The following is a 24,321-nucleotide window of genomic DNA, read 5'->3' on the forward strand; positions in this document are numbered from 1 at the left end:
TGTTTTAGATTAAGATAGATGATTAGTCAATACCCCATGTCGTGGGATTTCACTGAATTGTTGTTGTTGTATCGATGATTAGTCAATAATTTAGCGTTTTCTTTATTTTTAGTGATAGAAATTTTCAGAATGGATAGTTGTTATATCATGATAATTAAAAAAAATAATTATTCGAATTCAAGTTACGTTGGTTTTGTTGGGAAGCTTATGTAGTTTGTTATGTCGACTCCAAAAGAACAAATTGCGTTGGAATTGATAAAGTTCAGTCGATTTCATAATTATATAAAAGGAGTTAAAGTAATAGTTACGAGACGTTAAAACAATTTTTTAATAGAGACTCATTTAAAGTTGTAGATTAGAATATTAGAATCTCAACATATATAACGATATATTTTTTTCAATTATGAATAAGATTCTAGTCTGGAGCATCTATCTATTTACTTATCAATATTTTTATTATTGTGTTTGTATTATTTTATTCATTAATTTTATTATTTCTGTCATGTTCTTTACAATTTTTATTATTTGTATTTTTATTGTTTAGTATTTTCATCCTAACTTTCTATTTAATTTTTTTTATAATAAAATATTTTTTAAAAGTTTATCAAAACAACACTAATATCCCCACTAAAATAAAAAAAAATATCTCTCTCTCTATATATATCATTCTTCTCCGACCCCATCGATGAAAATATATAGGTCATGTTTGTTATCGCTGTTTAATGTAGACAGTCAAAAGATTTATAGCCGTTTGGAATTTGGACAATGAGTTGGTGATTTTATATTATATGATTAAAACTAAAATAAAATATTGGAGGGGGATATTAATTGTGTCATTTAGGAAATATTTTTTTTTTGTACTGATTATACTGAATCACTTCTATATGTCAGGGACATATTTTATTTTATTTTTAATTATACACGCAGATAGTATAAAGATTTTTATATATTAAAAACACCTGAATATTGAATTATAATATCACTTATGATAACAAACGCATATAAGCCAATTCATTATTTAAGTTGTTATAGTTGTTATTAGGTGGCGCACCCTTTACATAAGCATGGCTCGATAAAGAGGGATGAGTAATAGTTTAGGTAACTAGATAAATAGAATAATGTATATAGCAAAAAGATAGTAATTTCTCCATTTTATATTAAATAAATTTGTGAATTAATGCACATATATTAAAAAAAATATTTAAGGATATAATTTGAACTATACTTTCATTATTGCCTTTTGTAAAATCATAAATATAACTTTACAAGTAGTGTAATTTATCTCCTGAAAAATATAAAACTTCAATAAATGAAAGGACAAATATGAAAAAAGTTTCAAATATCTATTTTAAACTTTGAACAATTTAATTATTTTAAACAATGAAAAATTTCTTAAAAATTCATTTAATATGAAATAAAGAAAGTATAATTTATATATATTTTTAATTATTAATTCACAGAATACTTTATTTATTTTTTAAAAAAGTACTTTCTAGAGATCCTCTTTTTAAAAAAGTTTGAATTCAAACTTGTACAAACAACTACTCCTATTTATTTTTGGAAAATTACTAATAAATTAAAGCACATGCACTTAACCTTTTCCAATGAATGAACCTTGCACAATTTTAAGGCTAGATTCGAAGATGGTCCTAAAAATAAACTTTTCTTCTCCACTATCTCGGAGTGGGCATAAATATCGAAAAATCGTACTGAACCAAACTAATTTGATTTTTTGATGTTGGTTCTTTTTTTTGAAAACTTCGATTCTTCGATTCGATATCCAATATTAGGATTACAATTTTACGCTGCACTAAAGAATTGAAGTTTTATTAAATAAATATAAAATATATTTTAAAATTTTATTATATATATATTTTGATTCAATTCCACAATGTTATTAGTTGTTACTTTGAAGTGCGAACAACTAACTAATTGATATTATTCCTTATTAGTTAATGGTTATTTGGGCAGTGAAATGTGAATGACAACTAATATAACTTATAACTTAAAAGAAGAGTGTGAATTGTGAATTACCTTATGACCTTTTAATTTTTTATGCGCACCAAATTTTTTTTTGAAAAATATCGAAATAAACTGAATCGATCTAATTTGGCTCAAAAACGGTACACACTTTTTCAAAATCAAAAACCAAATTAAACTTTCGCAAAATCAAACCGGACGCCCACCCTACTATCCAGGAAAGAGACAAATGATTTTAAATAAAATTGGCCAACCAAGCTAGTCAAAGGCCATTGAATTTTATTCATCATGATATTGCATTATATATCTTATCTTTAATTTTTAGTTGGATTCGAAAGTGCTACAATTAGCTTCATTTATATGATGATGGTATTAAAAGTCTGGATATAAAATTTAAGAATAAAATGAATATAAATACTCAAATTAAAATAGAGAAAATAAATTTTATAAATAACATTTCAAGTTGTTTTTTTCCTACTCATCTAACATCCCCAATCCCCCATTCCTATCCCATTCGTTTATATAGTATTTTGCTAAATTACATATAAATATATTAGGATAATATTTTTTTACTTACTTATCAAACACTTAAAAAATAAATAAAAAACTCACTTATTTTCCAACATAATATTTTCTAGAAAAAAAATTTCGATCAAAAATATTTCTCTTCGTACCGAACACACCCAGACTATCTCTATCTTTTGGTATCTTATCTCTATAAAAAAAAAATGGGTGGAGAATATTTGTTTATTCTTTTGATTTAGAATTTTCACGAAAAGAAGGAAACTTTGATTTACTGAGGAAGTCAAAGTTAATATTTAACTATTCATCGCATAGTAACCAGTAAGGATAAGTTTGACAAAGGTAATTCTTATTTTTCCAAAAGAATAAATAATTTAAAACAAGTTCAATTTGTCAATAAATAAATAAAATTCAATATTTGAAAACAGAGATAGTAAATAATTGTAAAAGTTGGAACTTATCAGTTGTAAATTACTCAAATACAACATAAACCAATGTCAAGACATTTCATCCAAACTACAAAGTACCTTTAGTACATTTGATCTTTTGAAATAATTCAGAAATAGTCCTGCCAGAATGATACTTTTCTCTCAACTAAATTAAGTTCCTGTAGGACCACAACGGAAAAAAGACCGTATGCAGCATTGTAAAATTTGTCATCAGATACGATTATAACCAATGGACTTACTGAATAAGCTTCGAATGTACATCACTTGTACTCCGCTAGCTAATATAAGCAGAATATACTCAGCGACGGTGTAAAATATAACACGGTCCCTTGTGCTCTGATTAGCTGCACCAGAAAACATGCACGTCAAAATACAACAGTTCAAATTCTATCTCCCTAAGACAGGTATTTCTATTACAATGGAAGTCATAAATGAAATAGTAAAAGGAATGAATGATTTTTCTGTCCTTTGAAGCTCCAGGATAAAGATACAATAACAAATACCTAAACCAAAATATGTTATTGTTATGGGAGCCTGTACAGTTACAGGTGGGATTGTTCCGTACCGATTCTTATAGTACTGTCATGAACTAAACTTCGTTGCCTTCCCGCGCGCGAAGCGAATGGGCGCTGTGCCGTGGGTCAGTTTCGGGGTGGGGAGGGAAGAGAGTCCAGAAGAATGATTCATTTGGATTGACGAGCTTTTTCAGCCCAAAAACTTAGAATCAATGGAATGTGTGTCTATCCATGAACACCTATTCTATTTGTATATCTAGGGGATCTCTCTATACATATAGATTTTTTTTATGGAATGATAAGATCGGCTAGCCGTAGCCGCGGTGACGATACTGTAGGGGAGGTCCTGTGGAAAAATAGCTCGACGCCAGGATGATAAAAAGGTGTCGGGGAGTTGATAAGCTAATTAGGAAAAAAAATGCAAACAAAAAACTATCAGAAGACTTCCCATCTATCATAAGAAATAAGAACAAATAAATATATATACCTAAAGACACATTTAGCAGTTGAGAAGAAAAACGATACTACAACATTTCAGCGATAGAAGAGTGCAATTCTTCAAATAACAGAGAACTTCACCTTAATCTCTTAGCGATGATGCTCAAAGTACTTTAAACCATAGCTTTGTTCAATTCATAAAGCAATTGGACAGATAGTAAATGAGAAAAAGGATCATTTTCGGAATCAGAGGAATAAACTTTTTTAAGTGCTGGAGAAAATTTCAACCCAAGATACATATAACCAAAATATACTAACAGCAGTATATTGACATTATTCCAGCAATTATCAGCATCCAAAAACTATTAGCCTGTCCAAATATTCTAATAAACCAAATAGGTTGCTAAATCAGAGTGATTCCCCAGTCATCAGATGTTAGTATCTTAAGAACACATTATGACTTATCAACAACGGTCTTCGCTAAACGTCCATACCCAGTCAATGGTTGGTTTGACCATTTCAGAATTAACCATTATTAGGTTCACACGAAAAAGAAATAGCTGCCTCTGTTGAGTAATGAGAAATATCTCATTAAAAAGCAAATCTACCAAACCAGGTAATAAACTAGGGAATGATTGCTGGAAGGTAAACATTTTTATACATATAAATCTTTAGAAGTAGAAATCAATTAAGTTTTCTATCAAGGAAAAGATTCAAGACTCACTACGACGATGACGAGAATCACGTGCTTTCAAGTAATTCTGCTCTGCTGTAACTGACTCCAATGCCTCTCTTAGTTCGGCAATTTTGACATTGACGGGGTCCAAATGTTCTGCAAAGGTCAGTAAAGAGTATAACTAAGAAGAGGAATGGACAAACAGAACATATAACAAGCTTAATCCTAGCCATGAAAGAACAATACTGCAGCAAAGAAGACAAACCATCTTTGGCAAGGTCATGCTCATTGGAAATGTGTCCAATATGTATGTAGAACGAGACTGTTTCTGGCGATGAATGTGGATTATGAAAACAGAAATTGAACATCCCACTCCTTGGGGCCTTGAACTCAAACTTATCACCTGATGTTCCCTTCATTGTGTGAACGACATTTCCTCCCGGTGATGTCACCTGCATGAGTAAAAAAATTCAGCAAAAGGAACACATCTTGGGTTGTATTCTATTTTCCTAAGTAGCAGAAGAGAGAAAGCGGAATCAAAAGAAAAAGAATGTACTCTGTGTTATGCTTGTGTAAAATATTTTCATTTCGAGCATATCTTCAACTTTAATTTCTCGAGTAAATTGAGGCCATGCTATTAAGTCATACAAAGTGCGTTCGTCACTTCCTTTATTACATTCAATTAGTTGCATTACTCTAATTTATGATCATGGGAACCATAACACATTTATCAGCCATGCAAAGACATGGCAATGAGTTAGAAACTGATTTCACACAAAGAGAAGTTGAATTCCCATGACTTCTTATGAGCACAAAGGACAATCATACTTATCTATTCCATCTTCAACCTTCCCCCGTCAAGAATGGTAGATGGTTGATAGTTGGGAATAAGCTTCGCACATAAGAGCTAGTGGGTTTGAGAATGTGCAGAAGAGGCTGTACGAGGTGGAGAGAGGAGAAGAATAGAATTGTGAAGAAGGATGAAGTAGTTGTATAGTAGGAGAATGGTTTCCGAAGTCACCGATAGTGGTATGATCCTCACCCCCCAAAAAAGTGAGGTTCATTGAAAATGATAGAGAGCAACAGAGCTGAAGAGCTAAGGCTGGATAAGAAAATCTAGGGAGCAACCTGGAACTACAGAAATCCCTACTTGAGTAGTATCACTCTGTGTAAGCTGCCCCAATAGGTATTGGTTTATAAGCTCACCGCTCAGCAAAGGATGCTTGAAAGATCTGTTTCATTGATGCATCTAGGCTGAGTGAGACAAATGGTAAATCCTATGCTACATCGACTGAGAGGGTCAATCCTAGCTGAGGGTTATCCCTTCAGAGAGCATCAAACACATAGGATCTAAGTGAAGTTAGCTAATCCAAACTCTAATGTTATGATTTAATGCTTAAGTTTGTCTGGCCTCTGGGATCAGATAAGATAGCTCTGTTTGACAACTTGGGACTCAAAAGTAGGCAGAAGCTCATAGGTCAGCGCAAGGCCAAGCTAGTCGGAGCAGAGCACATACCTAAGCAATGACAACAACAACATACTCAGTGTAGAGAAATCTGGAAATCATGAAGTTTGTAGATATAGAAGTACTAAGCTATCAAACTAATTGGCCTCTCTCTTAATCTACAAAGCTCTGATACACTCTGTTTCAATATAAAGGATGCTTCTTAACGGACATAGGGGATCAATGTCCAAAGCAATAGTCTTGTGGATTTTGTGAACTTAAGCACTGCTTTCAACTTTTAATTATGCTAAAAGGCAAAAACTTCATTGCCTTCCCACATCTCAAATCATGGGTTGATAATCAACTGCCTATTTTAGACTTAGAAAGAGGCAAAGAGCAAGAATAAGAATAAAGAAACAAAAGAGATATGGATTTAATGGGTAGCAAAAGAGAAGTAAAATATGCTTTGCTTACTTATCGTAAACCATAAAACATATAACAAATTTTAAGCTCAACTTAGCTAATAGAAAAGATATTTCCACATAAAAAGTATTAGGATGCTTTAGTGAAGGAAAATCATTTCGTTAATCATCTTTTTTAATGTCTTAGAAGTTAAAATGGGAGATATGATTGTCCTGGAGGGTGGTTTAGAGGGTTATGGTGGTAAGGACAATGTAGAGAAGTAAAATTGATGCTAGCTTTTGGACAACACTGGGAGCATCTACAATGGTATTTAGGCGCAGATGAAGTCATACAAGAATAGGACTTGTGCTAGGTTATACTCCTGTCAAAAATGTCCATCTTCTCAAAGGCATAAACAATTTCCCCTCTTTTAATGATTTTCATCTTAAAACATCAGGAAGTAGAAAATAAGATATTTCCTAACCTGAATGTAAATCATGATCATTCTAAATAAACTTTGACAATTAACACAACCAAAACCTTAAACAAACCAATACTTTTTGTGGAAAATATTCTCCTCTGCGATTTTCGTTCCATATACCTAGCAAAGAAATTTCGACTCGAATTCAATTTAAGTTGAAGTCCAGCAGCGGAACTCATCTTCACTTTCTTTTGTTCTTCTTCTAAGTAATCTAAGTAGAAGAGACCTTGCAGCTATATGTATGAGGTAGAAGAAGAATATGTACATGCAAAGCTAAGAAGAACTCTTTTTCTTAGAAGAAGAAAACAAATATAAATCTGGAACAAAGCAAAACCATATGACAAAAGGTTTATTTTTGTTTAAAAAACAAATGTGATCCAATCTCAATTGCTCCGGAAACTAGTTACATGCAAAATTAAAGGGTGATATGGTTAAACCGTTAAACGAAAGATATTGTATACAATTTTTCCATTGCTCCAGCTATAGTGAACAAATGAAGAAACTTCTTAGAGAAATTGAGTTGTAGGGATTAGTTTTCAAGGGAGAAGAGCAGATGGAAGTGAAATTGAAGGGTTCTATATATATCTATATAGGGAGGATGTCGTTTGGAGTCTTAGATTGGAGGATGTAGCCTTTAGCAGTACATTATGGGGAAGGAGGAGGGGGCAGGGGATAGGAGATAAGGGGGGAGTGGTTGGAGAGGAATTTTCAGGAAGGATTGGTAAATAGTTAAGAATTGCCTTGGGGACAAACTCCCAAGCTTTTGATGGTTTCTTAGGGAAAATGAGCTAAAAGGGATTTTTGAGAGTGGAATGAAGGATAGGGGATTTCTATTTTTTTTTCTTTTTCTTTTGTTATAAACATTTAATTAGGGGTTAATTATGAAGAGATGGGGTTGAATTAGAATATTTAAAAGTTTAGGGTAAAAATTAAAAGATCAAAAACTTTTAATAAAACCCTAAATTCCATTCATTTTCTCCATTTTTTTAAACCTCTGTTCTCCTTTTCCCTCCTCTCTTCTCTTCTCTTTTCTTTTCTCCATTTTTTTAAACGCTCTTGTTCCTTTTCCCTTTCATCTTCTTCTTCCTAAACTTCTTTGCCTTTTTTCTTCTCCGTTTTCCCTTTCTTTTCAAACTTTTTGTGTTTTCATCTTCTTCTTCTTCGGATGTTGTCATCCTCATTTTTATCTTCACTCCGATTTGATTGTGAAAATTATAAAAAAAAATTGATATGTTGTTTATATAAACAGGAGTTGTTCAACCAACCAAGAGATGTTGTTTAAACTACCCTAAGTTGTTTAGTTCAAACAACAAAAGTTGTTTAAACAACCAAAAATTGTTTAAACAACCAAAAGTTGCTTAGTTCAAACAACCAAAAGATATTTAAACAACCTAAGTTGTTTAGGTGTTTTTTATGATTCTTTAGTTAAAACAATGAGAATATTTTAAATATCAGCTAGTTGTTTGGAGAGAGATGAAAATATTTGCTAATTGTTTTGGAGACCGAGATATGAAAACATTTGTTAGTTGTTTAGACAAATGTTTAAACATCTGCCAGTTGTTTGGAGGTGATGATGACGTGGAGGAGGGGAGGTTGGGGAGGATGGGGCTGAGGGGTGGATGAGGGGCAGGAAACAAAAGAGAAGGCGTCTTTTGTAAATTAAAAAAACTTGTGGGTTCTTAAAATATGTGTCATTATCACTAATTAAAAAAGAGTCCCTTTTACTTCATTTTCAAGACTCGTGTCCTATTTTTTTTATTTACACTCTCAAAAGTCTCTTTTAATTCAATCCCCCGGTTTCTTATGGCGTTCTTTCAAAATGTCAATAGTTTAGTCAAAAAATGATATCAAAGAACAATTTTTTTCCATAAAAAAGGGCATGTATGAAAGAGAGCTAATACATCTTTCCCATTATTATGGTGGAAAGTATCTCCACTGTCAAGAAAGAACTTCAAAGCTAGAAGTCTAATAATAAGCATCTATAAAATTTTTGCAAAGTTGCTTTCTTTTGTAATGCCTTCATGGAAGATAGGCACATGCAAGGTTGCGCATTAGTTGCAAAAAAGTTGGTGAACTCCAGATTTAAAGGGTGGGAAGAACCTGAGGATTGAGGAAGAGGATGGTCAACCATCAGTGCTTCAGGTGCATAAAGAGGACATATGATTAGTTCATTTTATTTTTGATGATACTACATCAACTATTCCACCAAATATCTTCTACCTCCCCAAAACTTAGCCTAATGGGAGAAATCACCTAGTGTATCTGTGGATTTGAACCTAACACCTCATGGTTCTACTCCGAGTTCATTGACCACTATCCGTCTATACCACACCCTCAGGTCAGATAACTAGTTAGCTTTTTGCATACAATATCAAATTTAAAGGGGATTTATCCCTTTTCAATCTCAAACTGCTTGGAAATACTTTATCTTAAGCTAAATATCTATCGGAATCAACCTCTCTATCTTAGTCTCTCTATTTCTAAAAGTAGAGACTCTGCCCTCTCCAGACCCCACCAGTAGGATTACAGTATATTGTTGTTGCTATCCCTTTTTAATCTATAAAAACAGGATCTGGCAACAGTCAAACTAAATCAACTTCACATTTCAAATAACTAAGCATTAAGATCAAGGATTTATACTTCAGAGAAAGGGGGAACAAAAAAAGTCATACAGTGAAATCGATGCCGGGATGATCCGAGCTCCAGAAGATCTCATGATCTACAACAACGAAGTTCCCTGAAATTGTATCGCCTTCATACAGCACGTATTCCTGAACGCACTCTACGTCGTTTACCGTCACCGATAACGCCGATAGGTCGCTGACGAAGCTGAATACTAAAATAGCTACCAAAGCTAATACCTTGGAGCACTTTCCTCCGGCTCCGATTTCCATTCCGTCCGACGGATTCTCAGTTTTTTCTCGCCGGAATTATGGTAATGCACAATATTTTTGGGGGAATTGGGTCACTGGAACGGAGACGTGTATATGACGTGCGGAGATGGAGTTTTGACTTTATGCTGTGAGAAGTTTTTATATTGCGAGTTATTGCAAATGACATAATTTATTTGAATATATCTCATGTCAAATGTTATATATAATGTGTGTTTATTTAAATTTAAATATACATTTATTCACGTTCAAAAATGAAGGAAATAAATATTAATAGAGGCAGATGTAGGTAGGGCTGTTCAAAACCGTCCGTTATCGATAACTCATCCGTAAAATTGGCTTATTGGCTTATTAGTATTGGGATATCAGATTAGCGGGTGGAGAATGAATTTAAATTTTATAATTAACGGCTTATTGGTGTGGGGGACGGATTACTCAATTTTGTTATTGGATAAACCGTTAATCCGTTAAGAATTTATTATATTTTAATATATTTTATATGAAATTTTCATAATCTCTTTATTTATATAATTAAAAAAATTTAATGATTTTGAGACAACAAAAACATAGATACAAATTAAAGGGAAATCAAATGAGACGGCAAATTAGAAATTGTTGGTGAGTACAAGTTGCATCATTCTGTGTGGCATAAAATTTAGCTAATAATATCAATGGGCACGAAAGTTCCTTTCAGCTTCAAATAGAGTATTTTGCACCGCTTTTTCTATCTCTGCTGCTCCACTCTATCACAAAAATATTGACCATAAATTTATCAATGAATGAGACAACTTGGCAAATATTAATAAGGGAATGAAGAAAGAAAGAAAGGGACAAGCCATGAACATTTTGTGGCTATTGTATTTGATTGAACATGATTTTTTTTTAAAAAAAAAGATCGAAATTTGTTAATCCGACTAATTTAAATTTAAACTAGATAGGTCTTCAAAATAGGATAAGATGCTTCTTACTATCACTCAAAGTAATTAAGAATTTAAATTGTATATGAAAATAAAATTAACCGATACACCGTTCGATAACCACCCGATAATTGCCAATCCGATACCGAACCAACCGATATCTTATAGGTTGACTAGCGAATTAGTACTTTTAAAAGCTGATAACCGTTAAATCAAACCGTTAAACATAATAATCCATCCGATCCGCCCGATAAACACCCTAGATGTAGGGAGATAGAAGAGGATTCATTGAACCCCTCAATAAAAAAAGTAACATTGTATATATAAAATAGATTTTTTATGTGTACGTAAAAATATTAACTTTTGAACTCCTTGAGAAAAAACAAAATGTAGCTAGCGCCTTCCAAATGCACACAAAGTGTTGAATAGTGAAAGTAGGGATTTTTAATCTGAATAATCAATTTTTTTGTGCCTATAAACTATATACTACCGTCTCCCTTGAAATTATGTATTATTGGCTTATTCACACATTTATACTTTAATTTTTTCAAAATTTCTGAATCAAAAATCTGCGTTATTGAATGTTAACTGAAGCTGATTAAAAGGCGCGTGTATGCATTATATCAGTAAATAATGAATCTTCAATTTATTATTTTCTATAAATATTAAATTTTATTATAAAATGCATCATACACTGAATAAGAACAAGGTTACAAATATTTTATACACAACCTCTTTATGCATCATTCTAACAACTGAAGCCAAAAAAACAGAACAAATGCCTCGAGAGTTTGTGCTTCCAAATTGCTTCTTTTTTTTTCCAAATTGGGGGAGGGTTACAAGGTGTGGGTAATCCAACTCTAACCAACAAGATGGAAGTTTAGGTAGTCAGCCAACTAAGCAATTAAGATTACCTGTGCTTCCAAAACCACACAATTTTATGATATATTTTTGTCTCAACTCTTGAAATATGCTCTATGCACTTTCTGCAAATCCAACTTGTAGATTACCAAAGTCAAAAACAGTGTGGTATGCTCTCAAGAATACATCTCCAAGAACCCTGTCAATGTTAAGAATTTGAAAATCATTCTCATGGACATCGCGTGCAACTGATATGACGAGGTATAACAAAATACGCCAAACAATTTATTTATTTTTACCAGAGGGGACGTTGTGGATGCACATCCAAAGCTGTAAATCCACTAAGACAGTGAGAACCATGGTTGTCTTCGACTCTGATGACATACTATTACCAAAATCCGGGCTGAAAGTAGTTAGTCCATGAAAGACAGAGAACAGATGCCTAAGAATAACATTGCTTCTAGTATGCAACATTGTAATGGCACGTTAAACTCAACGAAAAAAACCATCTCTACACCCCTCAAAAATGTTCGTTTAGTTAGTCATGCTACAAATAAAAGTGTTTCTAGCATGCACATTGTAATAGTACGTTAAGCTCGATGAAAACACCCATTCCTACACCCCACAAAAAGTTTATGAGAATAGAAGTGCTTCTAGTATGCAACATTGTAATGACATGTTCAACTCAACGAAAAAACCATCGCTACACCCCACAAAAAGGCTTAGTTACTTAGTCGAGCTTTGGTTCTGTAAGAATAGAAGTGCTTCTAGTATGCAACATTGTAATAGCACGTTAAGCCCTGATGAAGAAAACCATCCCTACACCCCACAAAAAGTTTGTTCAGTTAGTCAGGCTTTGTTGAGAATAGAAGTGCTTGTAGTATGCACATTGTAATAGCACGTTAAGCTGGACGATAACAAGAATCATCCCTACACCATACAGAAAGTTTGTTTAGTTAGTCGAGTTTGTTGTGGTTAACAATAGTCTCCTTGTTGGTCCTCTGACCCACCAGAACAAACAGAACATAAACTAGTGGTTACAGTTTCTCTACTACATCAAACTTTCGCGAAAATTTGACAATCTTAGACACCATGAGTAATTGTTACATCTCCAAAGATTTTTGGAAGCTTCACTTTTGAGTCCTTTCGAAGCACAATATGGTGGTTGATTATTCTTCGAAATCATACGACTTAAACTTTATACATATCATCTTTCCTCTAAATTTTCATAGTCACTACTCCAAATATGTAGACAAAGTGGCAAGGACTTATAAAAGAACTTTTAGAAACATTCTGTGTAATCTGATCTGTGTTGCAAATAAACGAGACGATTTGATAACAACTTACTTGATCTGGAGAAAGGGGGAAAGGTTTATTCCCAATCGTAATTGTGATATGTGGCAGGGAAAACACATCACAGTTGATAAACGATTTTCCTCGAGGATCTGGAAGCTTCTCACACAGCTTCAACACAAAATAAGAGGCATCAGATGCCAGTATAGATATCTCTTACTCTCTTCATCTCATTCTATGTGACGTATGTAGTTTGACTGCGTAAGGAGTATATTAAGATAAAGAAAATACTTGAATGGAATTATGTTACTTTGATCTTTCAAAAGTGTTGTCGGATGTGTGTTAGATCCTCTAAATGTTATTCATATTTTGGAGAATCCGAGCAACATAGAAATGGATTTACCTGATTAACATATTCAAATGCTTTTTCTTTTGTTCTCTCTTTTCTAAGCTCTACTTGCATCCAGAAAACTGTCATCTCACAGAAAGCACATAAACCGCTCTCATCATCCAGTAGCTTCTCCAATTTTGAACTTCTAGCTAACATTTGCTGCTCGACATGGCTGCATACGTTTACAATAAAAGTCTCAGTGTCAACTCTCTAATCCGACATCATTTGAGGGGAATTAGGAGAGGGGTTCAAAATTCTAACCTCACATCAAACGAGCCATTACGTTTACAGATACCAATTCTGTGGCAAATTCTTTCAGGTTGTAACTGCAGGGACAAAAGAGTGAGATGTTAAAGCATTTGATGCCTAAAATATGCATACAAAGTTGAGCTAGGAACTGTGTTGCTCGGGTCCTCGCTTCTGCCTAGCGTTAGATCCTCCAAAAATGAGATCGGACACACACCTAGTGGCATTTTTGAAGGATCCGAGCAACATAGGCCAGGAAAAGACCATATAAAATCCACGAAAGGGACAAAACAACGAGAAGTAGAAAAAGAACTTACGCCTGATACTAAGTTTTCCCAAATTAGATTCCCATAATTCGAGAAAACAGTTTTACATTCCATACTAACAAATCCTTCTGCTCCAATAGCATGATTGATTTGAGTCAAAATAGTCTGAAATCGAGTAAATACATAGACGGATGAGCAAAAAAAAAAAGAAAAACATCACGAATAAGATTAAGAAAAATGAGCAATCTTCAGAACACATACAGTCGGACCAGCAAGAAAAGACGTTCCAGTATCCACAATCGCTGGACAGCCACCTTTGCAAAGACCTGTGACGGGAAATAACAAGAGTTACGTAAGCTTTTAGCTGAAATAGTCACACGCTTCAACATAACTTTGAGAATATATTACCTGTTGAATTGTTTTCGATAACAAGATCCCCTATTTCTATCTGGAAAAATGTAACAAACTCAAAACAATAATAAGAAAAAAAAAATACTAAACCACATGCATAAAATACTCTACTTAGTTTAATTAGTTACCTCCCAGTAACCATTTTGAGCAACTGGGACAAAAGTATGCTGACCCCTGAAGTGAGTACTATCCACCCCTCCGAAGAGAATTTCACCCCCGAGCCTAGATGTAGGATCTCGATTCAGCCAGAGCGAGAAGATTGGCTGAGTAACGATACGTTGAAGCAACATATTATACCTGCCATTGTCATGCTAGATTAGTGCACATGATGGAGCAAAAATATACACCCTGTGGGTGTCATTTGTTATGTTTGGTTACTTAAATGTTTTGGAAAATGTTTTTTAAATTAACTTATTTTTCTCAAAAAATGACTTTCTTCAGGAAAACATTTTTCAAAACTCTCCTCCAAATTTTAAATTACAATATTTTCTTATTATCTGCTCCTGCCACAACCCCTCCCTGAAGAAAAATTAAAATTTCATTTTCCAAAAAACCCCACCCCAGATCCGACCCCTACGAACCCCCACCCTCACCATCACCAGTCCCTTCCTCTGCCCACAAAAAAAATTTAAAAATTTATTTTTGAAAAATATCTCAAATTTTCAAAATTTTATTTTTTTCACTCCATCCCTACCACGACCCCCCTTCCAGCCCCTCCCCCCTCCCGCGCCCCAGCCCCACTCCCCAAAAAAAATTTAAAAATTATTTTTTAAAAAAATTAAATTATTTGAAAGTTAGGTGTGGAGACGGGTGTGGTCAGATCTTGGTTCGAAAGTCGGGATCGAGTCTAAATTTGAAAATCAAATCTTGGGTTGAAAGTCGAGTTGAATCCCAAATCGAGTGTCGGGGTCGGATCCCGACTCAATTACTGGGATCGATTTTCATGTGAGAAACTATTTTTCTAAAAAATATTTTCTACTCTCTAGCAAAAAATAAAAGATATTTTCTAAAAGGATATTTTTATTGACTAACCAAACAATAGAAAAAATATTTGTCACTTACCAACCAAACATAAGAAAATAAGTCAGAAACCCTCTGTTTCAATCTGTTTGTCAGGTTTTTACTTGACACGAAGTATTAGAAAGTAAATAAGACTTTTGAATATTAAAGTTTTAAATTAAAGATACGTAGAATGTACCAAGATGTCCTTTAATCTTGTGGTTATAAAAAAGTCATATGAAAAGTTAGAACTAAAGAGTTGCAAAAAAAAAAAGGAAAAAGATATCCTTTTTTAAACATATTAAAAAAAAATAAGACAAACAAATTGAAAGCTGGCTTCAGCCAAACGAGTAGTAGAAATTTGACGAAAAAAGTAAGTAATAATATGTGAACAGAGAGAGATATTTACCATACTGGCGTTACTCGTCCTGCAGCAACATCCTGAAATCCTAGTCCTAGAGCCCGTTTGGATGGGCTTAAAAAAAGTAACTTTTATGTATAAAGTGCTTTTAGAACTTTGAAGTGCTGAAAGTTATTTTTATAAATAAGCAGTTGAGTGTTTGGATAAAAGTGCTTATGATGTGAATTTTAGGGTTAAAAGAATAAAAAAAGATAGTTTGAGAATTTAGTTAAAATATAAATGATATAAAAGTAATTTCCATGGTCAAAGAAAATGACTTTAAGCACTTTGGAAAAAAAAGTTAGGAATCCTAACTTTTCATTTTTGACTGACTTTAAGAACTTTATGGCTTAAAGTCAGCATTAGGCAAACACGTCCAAAAGCTAAAAAAGGGCTTTAAGTTGGTTTTGACCAACTTAAAGCCAATCCAAATGGGCTCCTAGTACCCCATCATACCGTGCACTCAAGAATGTGAAAAATCCTTCCCAAGTTACCTCAGTGAAAACCTGATAGATTTTTGTTTGAACATTCAACGTTAAAAGCATACGTACAAAGAATTAAGATTGTCACCTGCTGATTTATGACAGAACTCCCAACTCTAACGTTGTCTAGGCTGAACAATCCACGCACTGATCTAGTTCCAAAAGGGATTTTGCAAGGTTTTCCTATAGTACAAAGCCAAAAGATTCAACTGAACCTATTTAGTGCATAAAAATCAAATGATATATAATCAATTGGCTAAATACCAATTTTTGTATATGTAGTCGATAGTCTTGATCTGTACTTGGAACGAAGATAACAAGCAACCTGCACGAAAAAAGAAATGCTTACAAGGGATTGAAATCATATTTAAGTATATAAAACTCTGCTCTCTCGTTAATAACTTAAATTTTTAGCTGAGATGATCACACATCATGGTATTAGAGAGAACAAAAGGTCTTGAGTTCAAGTCTCACAGCCATTTATAAAGAGAATCACGTCCCCACATCATGAGGGGGCATGTTGAGAAAATAATTAAGTAAATAAAAGTATGCTCTTTCTAATAGCTTAAGCTTTTAGCTGAGATGATCACATACTTCAATTTTCTTCTAGAAACTACAACGGCGTGCACAATTTCATAACGAACTTACAGAGAAAATGCATTTCGAGGAAGGAACCCAAAGATTGGAACTTCCAGTATCAAAAACAACAGCAAAATTCTGAGGTGGTGAACCGATACCAATCTCCGCGAAATACTGGACATCCATATAGTTCTTCACATAAACTACTTCATCTTTAACAGCACCAAGATTCATGTTTGAACCTTTATGATGATGTTTAGCATAAATTCTTGCAGCCTTTATGCTATAAAAATCCAAACTTCTCCTCTTTAATCTGATTCGTATCGTATTATTAGCAGATGCATTGAAGCCAAAGACAGAGGTACTTAAATTCCATAGCAGTAATGTTGCAAGTAAAACTTTGATCTTCATGTTGTCCACAAGTTCTCAGGCTCTACATAGAGAAACAAAGGTGAAAACCATTAGGAAAAGTACAAATTCTTGGAGGTATAACACTCACATCCAGTGACGGAATCAAGATTTTCACTATGGAAATTCAAAATATAAAGCAGTAAACATACAAAGACGGGATTCAACATCTATTATTTACAACAACATAACCAGTGCTATCTCACGAGTGGAACCTGAGGAGGGTAGTGTGTATGCAAAGAAGTTGTTTCCATAGACCCTTAGTTCAAGAAGAAGCATATCAACATTCTATTATTTATACATAAGAAATTTTTTTGACTATATATATAATGTAATTTTTCGACGCAAGATATTTTGTCCAAAGTGAAGGGGGTCGGATGTAACCCTTCTGCCCCCCTAGCTTCGCCTACTAAGACTTACCATATTTACTAGTTCAAATTTCAATCATACATTTAGCCACAAGAAATTAAGATCTACAAATTGGCGGTAAAAATACTTACAAAATCATATCACATCACTACAACATTTTAGACATTTGGCCACCACAGGAAAGTATGGCCTAAACTATCAAAAAGTGTGGTCTTTGATCAAAGGCCACACTTTTTAACTTTAGGCAACATTTTTCTGGGGATGGCCTAAACTAGCGTAACCTTTAACCTAAGGCCACACTTTACAAAGTTATTTTTAGAATCATAAATATAGCACACTTAATAGGGTGGCCAAATGTGTAAATAAGCGTGGTATATTGTCTTATGATTTGGCAACACTTATAATGTGTAGCCAATAATTTTAAAGAGCACACTTTAGAAGTGTTACCGAAATTTCTGTGGCCAAACGCTTTGAACAAAGGTCATGCCTTAAAAGCGTGCCCTTAGATACTTTTGGCAACCCTTTTCAAGCGTCGTCTAGAATTGATGTGGCCTTAGACCAAATTTACTGTAGTGCATATAAGATAGTCACACGCAAATCTTTACACTAACATTAATAGTAAATTGATAAAATGTTTAAAATTATCTTTTATGTATATATAGTAGATTTCGAAATCCCTTAACTTTTTCATCTGTTTACTTTCATATTTTGAGTGAAAATCCTAGCTCCATCACTGAATTAGTAAGTTAAGTTACCATGATTGTTTGAAAGATCTTTACACTTTGATCAATATATAACTTAAATTCTTAGACTTAAAAGGGTAGAAAATAGATTACCTTATATGTATGCTGGTGAAAGATAGCAAATACTTATGAAATAAGTCGAAATGCACAACGAGCAACAAGTAGTAGACAGATGCAAATTAACTCACAAAATACAAAGGGTAGTTAGTATGTTTATATGTAGGAAGAAACTCATAGGCGTGATGAACAACCATCATTTGGCAGCAAATAAGTCCAACACTTTAGGAAACCACCATGCAATTTCGTCTAATTAGTATAACTTGCTGACGGGCACACTTGGCAATGAGCAAAAATTTCGTAACGTCATGATATATAACTTGTGAAATATTATGATATGATTATCGCACAAAGTAGGGCCAAAAGTGCAAATTAAAAAATAACATATAATTATAAAAAGAGCTTGTTTGGTTTAGTTAATTATCCGGTTTAGCAAGAAAATTAAATAATCTGTTTTCTAAGAAGTAATTGAGTTTTTCAGTAAAATATACCACATAATTTGTAATTTTATGGATGGTAAATTTTAAAATGACGATTTTAAATGCTAATTATTAAATTTTGAATTTAATGTGTACGTATCTAATCTAATAATGTCGAGATGAGATCAATAAAATTTCTTTTTTCCCTTCTCCAAATTCCTCTAAGAACGAAAGATGGTACAATATCGAATTTTGTTACGTTACTTCGAATGAAATCTTAGCCCTTAAAACGCAAACTTATTTTTCCATCGAAACTGAACACTTTGTATTTCTACGTAAAAAAACTACATAATCCAAAAATACCTTTAGCATCATGTACAATTTAATTACGCGAACAAATATAAACCTCTAAATGAAAGAAAATTTCGAATATCAAATAATTATACAAACAAAAAAAAAAACGGAAACATGTACGATTTCACTACTCGGATCTAACATTAGATGTTCTAATTTGCTCTCTAGGATCCGGAGGTTGTTTAGGAGGCGTGGCGTCCGGAGAGCGTGGTGGGAATGCTTCCGGCTGTCCAGGTGGAGACGTGGGAGGTCGCGGTGCTTCACAGCCAGGTGGAGATATGTTCGGTGGATCGGAAAATTCAGGACTATCGGTTCGCGGTACGGTTGGCGACGGTGATGGTGTTGGAGGGGTTTCACCTGCAGTTCAATTGTAGTGTTAATATTATCTCTAATAACTTTAGCTCGTAACTCTGTATTTTTTATTTTTTTAAAATCATATAAAAAATAAGTAAAATTTACATAAATTTTATAATGTTAAAAATTAATTACATTATTTTTCTACTATTTTTTAAATTACAAAAATCCCTTAATTTTAAGGATTTCCAATATATCAACATTTCGAATATATCGGCAGTAAGGATTTCCAATATATCAACATTTCGAATATATCGGCAGCAGACATATAGGAGAGATGTATCCGGAGGATTGTATCCGAGACTTAATGGACAAATAAGGGATAGGCAAGAATCTGTTCTTGAACTCTAGAGAACAGGCGGAAAGAGATTGGACGTCTATCTATCTCACCACACTCCCCTACTCCTATAAAGGCCGGTTCCACATGAGAAACCAGTACGAATATAGCCTGAGGATCCACATTTCAATATTATCCTGAGAATCAGAGCAGTGCTTCTTCTACCCATCTCGATCAAAAGCCCCTTCTTTCCTCGTCCGAGGGACACATTTTTTCGAATCGAAAGCCCCAACTAACTAGAGATGGAATTCATAACGAGGGAGAGATAGAATGGAGTTCTTCACGAAGTTCAACTACCGACTCCTCCCGAAATTGCGTTATCGGAGCCGAGCACAAAGTGGTTTATGATATCAGGAATAGTGGTATATTCACATCCGCATCACCACCTTTCTGAACACCTGACCTCTTGACTCAAAGTCTTGTCGAAGCACCTCATATTTCGGTCTCCCGAAATTCTTGCCTTAATGGGGCCTTCTGGAAGTGGGAAAACAACCTTGTTATGCGGTCGGTAAACTCTTTCCTTTCTGCGGGAAGATAAAAATGTATCAGCTAGGGGATAGGAATGTATCCAAGGGGGAGAGATGTATACAGAGAGAAAATGAATGTATCAGCGAGCGAGAGGGAGTGATATAATTTTAGAAATTATGATGAAATAAGATATATATTTAGATAATTTTTCTAAATAATAATAATAAGTCGCAACTGTTTTCATCGTACTTGAACAATAAATGTTATAGAATATTTGTCAAAATATTGATCGAAACACTAAGTGTTCTAAAACTGTCTATAATTAAATATATTAAATTGGTCAAAACCGTCAATGAGGTTGCTGAGCTACTCGTTTCAAATAATCCATAGAAATAGTTTTGCATGTATTTATTACAAAGTTTACATAAAATTTTCTCTTTAAAAAATGTATTTAAAGACTAACTCCGATTGCTTTACATAGAAAATATCACACCTTTACAAATAATAATAGACTTGAACTTAATAATTAAACTCGTAATTTTGTAGAATACAACAATATAAAAGTTGATACAATTAAAAATTGTAGTGTCACGATCTAAATATTTATGAAAAAGACTGTCAAAAAGATTTACTAAATAATTATAAATAATACATATATCTCGTAATTCACTACATACGTTACAAAACAAATATTATTTTGAATCTAGTAAAAGAATTAAATACCCTCACAAATCCGAAATTTCAACACATAAATTGCATTCTAAGTGTTCGATCATATTTCATTGTAAAATTTAAAAAAATTAACTTTTATTTCCTAATAAAAATAATATTTGAAAATTAAAATTTTATTTGATCATAAACCCAAATTAAAGTTCCTTTTTGAATTTTTATGAGAATTTTGACTCAAAAAATGAAAACACCTCTTAATTATTTTTCAAATCTTAAAACAACTTCAAATTGAATTTAGAAATTGTTTTATCAAACATGTTTTCTGAAGTTCAAATCCAAAAAAGAAAAAAGAACAATTTTTATAATCAAATACCTTCTAAATCAGTTGGGTAATACTGACATCCTATATATGGTACGACCCACGAGGGACTGAGATGGTCCAGATCAAATCTAGAGTCATGATCAAACATATCATGATAATGGAGTTAGTTAAAAAATAAAGTTGCACCTTTGTTATCAACTATAACTTTTGACTAATGATAAACGTTTGATCCTAATAAAATCTACAATTATTAATTACATGGTCTTATCGGTGGAATAGCATCGAAGTCTGGCATGAATGGTGAATTCTCCACCGTCGGCGGCACGTCGGTGGTTGGAGACGGTGTTGTGGTAGTAAAGTGAAATTTTCGAACATAAATTTAAATTAATCAAATTTAAAAAAATTTAAAAATAATGTAAGGTATACAAGAGAGACACCTTGCAACGGAGTTGTTATTGAGGAGACACGTGGAGGCCATGCAACACTAACTTTCTGTCCTTGGTAAGTTTATTAGGTAGATATTAAGTAAATTTTAAATTTCAATATATTAAAAGTACAAGTATAGGAAGCAAAAAATATAGTTATTAAAATATAATTAAGAAAATGCTCCAAGATGCGATGAAATTTTTTAAAAAAATTCATCTATATCATCTATTAAAAATTTAGCTCATTTTTATTATTTTTGTCTGAAAAAAGACTCATCTATGTTATTATTTATAAACTAAAAATATTTTTCATTTTGCAAAACTATTTTGTACACGTCGCCAATTATGATTCGATCTCGTCATTAACTAAATTATTATTTAAAATAGAAAAAGTTCAAATATGCCATCAAATTTTGAGAAAATGCTCATTTATGCTATCCATTAAAAGTTTTGCTCATCTATGCCATTTCAATGAGCCTTTTCTAAAATAGAAATGACATAAATAAGCTTAACTTTTAAATGAGCTTTTTTTCAAAGTTCAATGACATATTTGAGTCTTTTCTCAATATAATATAATCTCATTTAAAATTTTAAAAAAGGTATAACTTTTTTTCATGAAAATTTGATTCTTTTTTGAAAACACGGCTAAACACATCAAATTTCTATTTTGTTTAAGAGAAGGATGACAAGAGACTCAAAATTATATTTATTGCTTTTTAATTACGTATGTGACATATTTATTTATTTTAAATTTGAAAATACATAATTAATTCCTCATTTATTGTATTATTATTCTCCTTTTAGTGGTTGATGTTGTGAAGCCCTCACTAAAGCTAAAAAGCGAGTTCTACGGACGTATGAATATTTGTGAAATCCTAACTAAATTTAAATTGACAATCACACGCTCAGAGTGTTGAATCCATTCAGAAAATGAATTCAAATAACGAATTCATATTCAGAACTCAAATTCAAAACTTAAAATATAAATCAATTGTTCAAAATTTAAAATATAAATCAGTCCCACAACGGCACAATAATCCAGATTAATCTTTCTATCTCTTAAACCAAAGATGAATCACTCCGATCACATTACCATAATTCATGTTATCTTTATCTCTCTTAAACCACGGGCATACGGTTTTCATCATTTTGCCTTTTTTCTTTTTCTTTATTACAGTAATTACTTCATGGTGTTTCAGCTCGATTCCATTTATATTAATTGTAACGCATTTTATATTGATTTCTCATTAAAAAATACAGAAAGTAAAAAAAGAACCTATACAAAAATCAATAGGATCTCACGTGGTACTATACGTGTTTTGATGAGCTAAAGTTCAATATACGGATTGATAAAGGTAAATCCTATATTTGTATCAAAAATAAAATTCAAATTCTACTAGATCCAAAAAAGTAATAACTTAATACAAAACCAATAAACTTCCTCTTCTAAAATTCTGACTCCGCCACGTACGAATTAGAAGATGATAGGTGGTGGGATGTCAGGCTGCGGAACCTGCCACGGCTCGGTTTCAGGCCCCTTTGGAGGCACAACATCCGGCCCGGTGGGCGGAACAATCTCCGGCGGGGTCGGAGGTGTAACATCCGGCCAACCAGGTGGAACAATCTCCGGCTCTGTCGGAGGTACAACATCCGGCCCACCGGGCGGAACAATCTCAGGTGGTGGCCCAGGCATGTCAGGGCCCACTGGATCATGATGAGGTGGTAACGGATTTGGTGGGCCTGGAATTTCTGGGCCTGGGCTGGGAGGTGATAACGGTGGTTCCTTAGCAGGCTTTTCTGGTGGTATCTCTATAGGTTCTAAACCAGATAGATCATAATTGTAACCTTTCATATGGGCTGAAATGCCTGAAATGAGATTTGGGCCGTTTATTCTTACAGTTTTAGCCATTAATGGAGTTGTAGAAGTTGAGTGATATAGTGGAATTGTCTTCTTGAAAAGACACTGTGAAATGGCCATTAAAATACTTGACATTTCTTTTTTGGAGAGTAAGTGGAGAAAGAAAGAATTTTAGAATATTGAGAATGAAGAAAAAATGAAAGTAGTACTTAGGAGTTGGGAAACATTTTTGCATGGAGGAATATTTATTTAATATCATTAAAAGATGACACGTGTGCATGGGGAAGACACTTGAAGCCACGTAGCAATAACCACGTTGAATCACCACTTTATCGAACGTGTTATCATTCAAAGGGCCTTTTAATTGTATGAATAAAATTTCCTAGTAAGTGTATGTGTGTATTTTTTTAAATAAACCTCTTTTTTTCACGATTTCATAATATACGATATTATATGATATAGTATGATACTATAAAATATAATATTATATTTTGATAGACGATATGATTTATTATTATTTAATAATAATTTTATTGTTTGATTTGACTATATGATACTGTATTGTAACTGATAAATTTATGAAAATATCCTTAATTATTATAAATATTAATTTTTTCCTGCTAACATTCTCTCTCAATTTTCCAATTCGTGATCGTCAATGAATATTCAACCGTCATGGATGATTTCTTTCCATCAAAATGACCTAATATACAATTGGAATAACCCATGAAAGATTACCCATGAAGATCTTGATCAAGGAAATCTGATGGTTTCATTTTTTGAGACGTTTGAGTAGATTGAAAAAGAAGAAAAATAAATAATGCAAGAAACTAACACACAAACAGCATAGGAAAAAATTAATCGAAGAGAACCGAGAAGAATGAACGGAAAACAT

At 33.1% G+C, this 24,321-nt stretch overlaps 4 protein-coding genes across 4 annotated transcripts; all 4 read right to left on the reverse strand.

The window, feature by feature from the left end:
* Positions 1-2,940: 2,940 nt before the first annotated feature.
* LOC129896159 (transmembrane emp24 domain-containing protein p24beta3-like) lies at positions 2,941-9,954 on the reverse strand. Its single transcript, XM_055971996.1, has 4 exons — positions 9,580-9,954; positions 4,846-5,032; positions 4,629-4,736; positions 2,941-3,295 (listed from the first exon to the last, which is right to left on the reverse strand). Exons 1-4 carry the CDS (start codon positions 9,799-9,801, stop codon positions 3,162-3,164), a joined length of 651 nt encoding a protein of 216 aa, XP_055827971.1. The 5' UTR covers positions 9,802-9,954; the 3' UTR covers positions 2,941-3,161.
* A 1,392-nt stretch (positions 9,955-11,346) lies between these two features.
* LOC129896661 (cyprosin-like) lies at positions 11,347-18,340 on the reverse strand. The gene is made up of 15 exons (XM_055972598.1): positions 18,257-18,340; positions 16,713-17,076; positions 16,329-16,389; positions 16,153-16,247; positions 16,020-16,088; positions 15,592-15,635; positions 14,312-14,480; positions 14,181-14,220; positions 14,034-14,098; positions 13,824-13,937; positions 13,522-13,586; positions 13,273-13,432; positions 12,924-13,040; positions 11,876-11,961; positions 11,347-11,775 (listed from the first exon to the last, which is right to left on the reverse strand). Exons 2-15 carry the CDS (start codon positions 17,052-17,054, stop codon positions 11,691-11,693), a joined length of 1,512 nt encoding a protein of 503 aa, XP_055828573.1. The 5' UTR covers positions 17,055-17,076; positions 18,257-18,340; the 3' UTR covers positions 11,347-11,690.
* Positions 18,341-19,120: 780 nt separating this feature from the next.
* LOC129894909 (vegetative cell wall protein gp1-like) lies at positions 19,121-21,489 on the reverse strand (the record flags this gene model as incomplete). Its single annotated transcript, XM_055970507.1, has 2 exons — positions 19,121-19,350; positions 21,402-21,489. Coding segments are annotated over 2 exons (318 nt in total), but the record flags the coding sequence as incomplete, so codon positions are not given.
* A 1,553-nt stretch (positions 21,490-23,042) lies between these two features.
* On the reverse strand, positions 23,043-23,477 carry LOC129894910 (vegetative cell wall protein gp1-like). Its single transcript, XM_055970508.1, has one exon. The coding sequence runs from the start codon at positions 23,475-23,477 to the stop codon at positions 23,043-23,045; it is 435 nt and encodes a 144-aa protein (XP_055826483.1).
* Between the last annotated feature and the right edge of the window lie 844 nt (positions 23,478-24,321).

Source organism: Solanum dulcamara, chromosome 7, assembly GCF_947179165.1.
Source record: "Solanum dulcamara chromosome 7, daSolDulc1.2, whole genome shotgun sequence".
In the NCBI taxonomy this organism is placed as follows: Eukaryota; Viridiplantae; Streptophyta; class Magnoliopsida; order Solanales; family Solanaceae; genus Solanum; species Solanum dulcamara.

Coding starts and splice junctions, on each gene's coding strand:
- LOC129896661 (XM_055972598.1), bottom strand. CDS start 17,054: ATGAAGATCAAAGTTTTACTTGCAACATTACTGCTATGGAATTTAAGT. Junction 13,938..14,033: donor CTTTTCTTGCTGGTCCGACT/GTATGTGTTCTG, acceptor ACTCGATTTCAG/ACTATTTTGACTCAAATCAA. Junction 13,433..13,521: donor AATGGCTCGTTTGATGTGAG/GTTAGAATTTTG, acceptor AAACGTATGCAG/CCATGTCGAGCAGCAAATGT.
- LOC129894910 (XM_055970508.1), bottom strand. CDS start 23,477: ATGGCTAAAACTGTAAGAATAAACGGCCCAAATCTCATTTCAGGCATT.
- LOC129896159 (XM_055971996.1), bottom strand. CDS start 9,801: ATGGAAATCGGAGCCGGAGGAAAGTGCTCCAAGGTATTAGCTTTGGTA. Junction 5,033..9,579: donor ATCCCGGCATCGATTTCACT/GTATGACTTTTT, acceptor TTACTCATGCAG/GTGACATCACCGGGAGGAAA. Junction 3,296..4,628: donor TGATTCTCGTCATCGTCGTA/GTGAGTCTTGAA, acceptor TTTCTGGTGCAG/CTAATCAGAGCACAAGGGAC.